Source organism: Nannospalax galili, unplaced genomic scaffold (genome assembly GCF_000622305.1).
Source record: "Nannospalax galili isolate Female #2095 unplaced genomic scaffold, S.galili_v1.0 scaffold1544, whole genome shotgun sequence".
Classification (NCBI taxonomy): Eukaryota; Metazoa; Chordata; class Mammalia; order Rodentia; family Spalacidae; genus Nannospalax; species Nannospalax galili.
The window spans coordinates 151,796-158,080 of NW_008350569.1; the positions used below are offsets into that span (position 1 = coordinate 151,796).

Consider the following 6,285-nt stretch of genomic DNA (forward strand, 5'->3'; position numbering starts at 1 on the left):
ATACATGATAGATTAGATTAGATAGATAGATGATAGATTAGATAGATGATAGATAGATAGATAGATAGATAGATATTTATAGATGATAAATTAGATGATAGATAGATGATAGATAGAAGAGCATCATTCATCCTATCAGCTGCCTTTTGAGGAGCCTATCACACAGAAATCAAAGCATCAAGCATATGAACATATGGAACTAGATTTTATTGAACCATCATCTTAATGACCATACTTTAGCAATGTCCTTGATATCAATAATTTACAAATTGATGAAGAGTCTCTTGTATCACATGTTCTAAAAGCTCAAATATTTCTCAAAAGCAAAAGCTAAAATATTAAGAGAGAGAGTACCTTATATGTTATCAAATATGGGGAATTCAGGCATTTCTATTAATAAGAAATTAATTTGTTTCCCTTGTGTGCTAAATTCATATAGAGTTTCTTTGAATTCTTTTCAAATATCACAGGGCTTCTCAGCAACTCAGATGGTATGCAAAACCACTTTTCTTTGCCACAATTTCATCACAGCTCTTTTCATTTCACTGTTTCTCAAGCTGTAGATAAGTGGATTCAGCAGAGGGGTCAGCAGTGAGTAAGCCAATGACATCAGCTTCTTGGTCTCAGGTGAATACCTGGATTTGGGCTGTAAATAAGTCATACTGGCTGTGCCACAGAAGAGGGTGACAGATGTGAGGCGAGAGGCACATGTGGAAAAGGCCTTCTGTCTCCCGGTGGTGGATGACATCTTCAGGATGGCAAAGAGGATGCGAATGTAAGACAGGAGGATCAACAGGAAGGGAACCATGACAATCAGAATGGTGCCTGCGAAGGCGTAGATTTCAAAGAAGAAAAGGTCTGCACAGGCAAGCTCCAGCACTGCACTGCTGGGGTTTCACAAGAGATATGATTAATTTCATTAGGACCACAAAAAGGGAAGCTAAACACGCATGTGGTTTGCAGGGTAGCCACCATGATCCCCAATACCCATGATGACATCACTAATTTCATAAAAACCCTTTTGTTCATAATCACTTGGTAGGACAGAGGATGACAGATTGCTGTGAATCGGTCATAAGCCATCGCCCCCAGGAGAAAGCACTCCGTCCCACCAAAGAGAAGAATGAAATACATCTGTGCAAAACAGCCCCCAAAGGAAATGGTGGTTTTCTCAGTGGTCAGGACCACTAACATTTCAGGCATGATGGCTGTGCTGAAGCTCCCTTCTACCACAGACAAGTTCTGCAGGAACCGGTACATGGGGATGTGAAGGCTCTGGTCCAGGAAGATGACAGCAATAATGATGGCATTTCCAATCAGGGTCACCAGATAAATAACCAAGAAAGCCCTAAACATGTGTGCTTGGAGTTCCAGAAAGTGAGAAAAGCCCAAGAGGATGAACTCGACCACAGAGCTGTCATTCTGCCTCCTCGTTACTGTAGTGGAGTCCTGTGTCATTCTTAGAGACAGACTATATAAGAATGACATCACAGTCCCATTGCTCCAGCCTGCATTGACCCCAGAGCAAAACATGAAATGAGACCAAGATCACAATTATCAACTTGGAGAATGGCCACCTACTTGCATTAATGAATATTTGAAATATAAATGGAGGAATGGAGGATTCCGGCTAAGAAATCTGGCCTAAAACATAAAATATTACGCATTTTCTATTGTAAGTTGTATACTATGTTGTTTGTTGACTCAATAGGCCTTAACATAAATGACAGAATGCATGAAAACCAGAGGGTGGGGGGCTAGGAGAGGGTGTCAGTGGGGAAGGGGCTATAAAGAGGACTAAGGCTGTGCTCTGCCAGCCTCGGACCCAGGCCCATTCTAATTTTTCTGCATCAGATCCCTGGACTAGCTTCCTAACCCAGACTAGCTAAACCCCTAGCATATATTGTTAAGTCCTTCCTCAGGTGTTCCCTACCCCCATCTTCCACTGGCTCCTGCTCTGCCTAACAGACTGGCCCACCTAGGACTCTGATAAGCCAGATCCTGCCCACTGCATCTCTATTCCATTCCTTTGCAGCCTCAATACTTCCAACCTACTCCACCCTTACCCTGTAGCCTTGGACTCAGGCCCATTCTAATTCCTCTGCCTGAGATCACTGGAGTAGCTTCCTAACCCAGACTAGCTAAACCCTCTAGCATAGATTTCACTGGCTCCTGATCTGTCTGACACAGCCCAGCCCTCCTACTACCCTGACCTACCTACTACCCTGTCCCACCAACTACCCAGAACTACCATGCAAGAACCTGAAGCACACACCAATTTATTTTTCATACCTGAGCAAAAAACAACCAAGTTACATAAACAATATAAACAGAACCAAAATTCAGTTACAGAAAAGCAGAATAGACGTTCTTGCCGGACATACAACCAACAAAGAACATCCATATGCCCAAATGATATTGCAAAAACACAATATGAAAAACCAAGAGACTATGTCTCCAATGAAACCCACTAGTCTTACAGAAGTGCACTACAATGAGAACCACCCTGAGGAACTCCAGGACGCAGAATGTAAAAGAACAATCATAAACACAATCAAAGAACCTAAAGCACAAACAACTCAAAGAACTCAAAGTGCCCTTAGCCACTGAACCATCGCTCCAGCCCAATACTTATATGTTAGATGTTAAAAAATCTCCAAAAGGTAGCTTAAATAGACCCTACAGTACCAAATATTCGGATTAATTCTTAATGGCCAATAAAAGAAAATGTGTATTCCATTCTTAATATATGACAGTAGACAGTGAAATTACAAAACATATAGTATCCTTCAAAATAGGATCTATAGGACCTATTAAAAGAAGTGATAGAATAAAACTATCTTTACCAGCACATTGGGACATTGGGATGGCTATGGCTCACAACAAAACAGCTATAGAAGAAAAGGTCCCCAACACAAAGAAATGATAAATGTCTGAAGGGCTAGAAATACCAGTTACCTTGATCTGACCATTGTCAATTGCATACAGAAACTGAGCTGTGGTGCTACAGTGCATGTACATATTTCGAATTGCTGTGTGTCAGACCAGGCTCCGATGGATGAACCCACACTGAAGGGCAACCAGGGACACAAATCTGGCTCTATAGACCGTAATATATATTATATTAATATAATTATATATAGTTATATATATTATAGTACAGAAATTTGAAGGGAAGGTGGTAAGGGGGAGCAGGTGGGGAGTGGATTCAAGTATGATCAAAATATATTATATGAAATTTGTAATAACTCAATTGAAAAAATGAAAAAAGGAGAGACAATCTATATTAAAACCTAAACAGAGATTTAAAAACTATCATGAGTGATAAACAACAGTTGAACAATTGCTCCATGTCTTAAATAATTCAGACAAGTGGTACTACAGTGAACACTCCAGTCCTCAGGTTTCATCCTGCCAAATGAAAAGGGTAAGCATAGGACTCGTTGACCAAGTGCCCTACTCAAGACATTCCAGGATATGACTAATGTACACAGAGTGTTGATTCCTGAAATTATGCCTACTCTTCTCTCTGAAAAGAAACAAGATGAAATTACCAAACATAAACCTAAAACATCAAAAGATTGACCAGTGCCTAAAGACCCCTGAGCACCAAGTATCTCTTGCAGATTTCCAGCCACCATGAGGAGAACTGCAGAAAGGAAAAACCCCACTAACATGCACAGCACAAGCAGAGGCTGCACATTCTTACCTAATGGCTCTGTCTCTATCTTTTCCATACTACCTTAATCAGCAGTTTTGACACTGCCCAGAAGTCACCTGTTCATCAATATTATTTAGTACATTGATTTATAACATTACATGAGCAAGCACATAGATTCATGTGCATGAGAGATTCCCATCCTACAGAACTTGCAGTCACTGCACACAGACATTCACATATGCTGTGATAACTAAACAGCCTTGAACTTGGCCCCTTAAGTGAGAAAGCTCAAGAGAACAGGCAGGGAGCATGACGCCTTCACATGTCCACTGGGGAATAAACACCTTCTACACAAGAGACTTCACCGTAACATCTCCCAATAGGAGTTAAAACACAGACTGGGGTAATGTTGCAAACAGGGAAGAAAGGAGGCAGGGGATGAGAGTGTGACCTCCAGGGAGAGGACTTGATTGGACTGAATGCACAGTTTGTACAGTGGCGAGAAGCAGGTTTCAGGACAGCAGATCCAAGCATATGTGTAGAGAAAGGCTGGATGTATCTACCCCCAAGAACTGTTACCTTTTCCAAAATTAAAATGAAGACATTAAAATTTTTGAGAAAATACCATTACAGTTGATCTCAAGTATAAACATGCTTGACTTGGAGCCAGAACACCAAATGGGCCTGCTTGACTTCGAGCACCTTCCTGAACTTCTCTGCTTCTGCTACTTTCTCTATAGGCGTACTGTCATTAATCTCGTGAATTAGGGATTCAAGAGTCGGTCTACACGGCCAGAGGCCAGGAGAGCTCAGAGTTGCCTGAACCTGCTGATTTGGCCTTCTCCACAATGCAGATGATCAGCCTCACCAAAGTTCTTTTCTATTTCTCATCTCTGATTTCTAGCTGTAAGTTCCTTCTCAGAAGCTGTCTTCTCCAAAGCAGTAAGTGTGGATGACACTTAGCGATATAGTCTGTCTAATCTGTATCCAGCCAGAAATGTACTGCATATCCCTAAGAAGAGGTTTTCATTAGTAGACTCCAATCCAAGTACCCCACCTAAACCACTCTGAAGAGGCTCCTCTGGCCCCACCCCCCAGCCATCGCTCTCATGGTGACATTATCTCTCTTTCTCCCCCCCTTCCTCTCTTCTTATCGCTCTAATTCTTACTCTTAATGAAGCTCATCTCGGGTTTTAAAGGGAAGCCTCTCCTTCCTTTTAAGGCCCCATCATGTTTATATCTCAATATATTGTGCTGTTTCTGTCTAAGGCTTTTCCTCCCACCTTGGGGCCTGATCATGGCCTTGAGGCCCATTCATTCTAATAAAACACATTCCTAAAGGGAATTATGTGTCAGTTTCGTTTCTAGATCCACTGCTGTTGTTCTTCATGTTTAACAGTTACAAGAGTTTTTAGTGTCAGAGCCTAGACTTTGACAGCCCTGAGAAGCCAGACTCATCTGCCCACTTTCAATAGACCAATTAAATAGGAAAAGTGCTCTACCCAGCTTAGCTGGTCTGAACCCACCCTCTCAGTCAATATTGGTCAATATCCTCCTGCTTTGTAAGACTGAAAAGCAGAGAAAAGAGAGTCATTCAACACAGCCACAGGAGAAAAAGGAACAAAGTGGCCAAGTGATGCCTTGAGTCCATCTTTGGGGTTTTGACATGAAGTTTAGATGTAGAGGGCAAGAGGTGTATATCATTAGGCAGTCCCAGGCAAGCCATGGCCACATCCATCATCACCGTCTGGGCTCCAGTCTCTCCTGCAAGGTGATCTGACAAGCTGTCAGAAGTATATGAAATCTCTTTCTGTAAGACAATCGCCTCCTCTGGGCTGGCACTTGATTTTTTCTTTCTCCCTGCATGAGCATCTTAAGGACATTCCCATTTCTTGGAGTCCATTGTTACAATAGTCTGATAGCCAAATGAAGGACACAAGTGTCTTAAGAATATCTTAGTTCCTGACAGGATAGTTACAGACTTCATAGAGTGTAAAACAGTGGCTTTTCAGGTTATGCCTTTCATTCATTGACTCCATTTTATAAGCAGCATTTGGCTCCATTTTGAGGGCAAGCAGGCCCCTCTCAGCCCACCTAGATGTGATGATGCACCCCAAGTTGAAACTGGAAGACAGAGAGGCAAAAAAGCTCATAGAGAAAAGTTGTAGATTGTGAAGCTAAATAAAGTCATGTCCCTCACCTATTAATTATTAGTATTATTAATTCAAGCTCAAAATACCATTGATATATTGATAAACTAAGATGTGGAGAGGACACCTCATTCAAACCTCTGCCTCCAAAGGTTCCAGGATCATTGGGGAAGAGGAGGTGTAAAGATTGTAAGAGCCAGAGCTGTGGTGGACAACCACAAGGAAATCGCCTTCCAGATAGCTGGTCGGTTACTAATATGAATGCGCAGCAATGGTGACAGCATGCACAAGTCCTATGCAAGCTCAAAACAGACAAAATGCTTCTAACTGCTGCTAGCAGTGCTTAATACAAAGATTCATAACTGATTAATGTGCCAACAATAAGTGATGGTGGAATGCTCGGGCCTAAATGGGATATCTGTATCAATCCCTCCAAGGCTCAAAGAACATTGTGGAAGAGAGGAAAAATGTAAG

General features: G+C 41.8%; 1 protein-coding gene across 1 annotated transcript; it reads right to left on the reverse strand.

The window, feature by feature from the left end:
* Positions 1-484: 484 nt before the first annotated feature.
* On the reverse strand, positions 485-1,488 carry LOC103745858 (olfactory receptor 10A6-like). The gene is given in 2 exon segments (XM_008847867.2): positions 485-883; positions 886-1,488. Coding segments are annotated over 2 exon segments (1,002 nt in total).
* Positions 1,489-6,285: the final 4,797 nt, after the last annotated feature.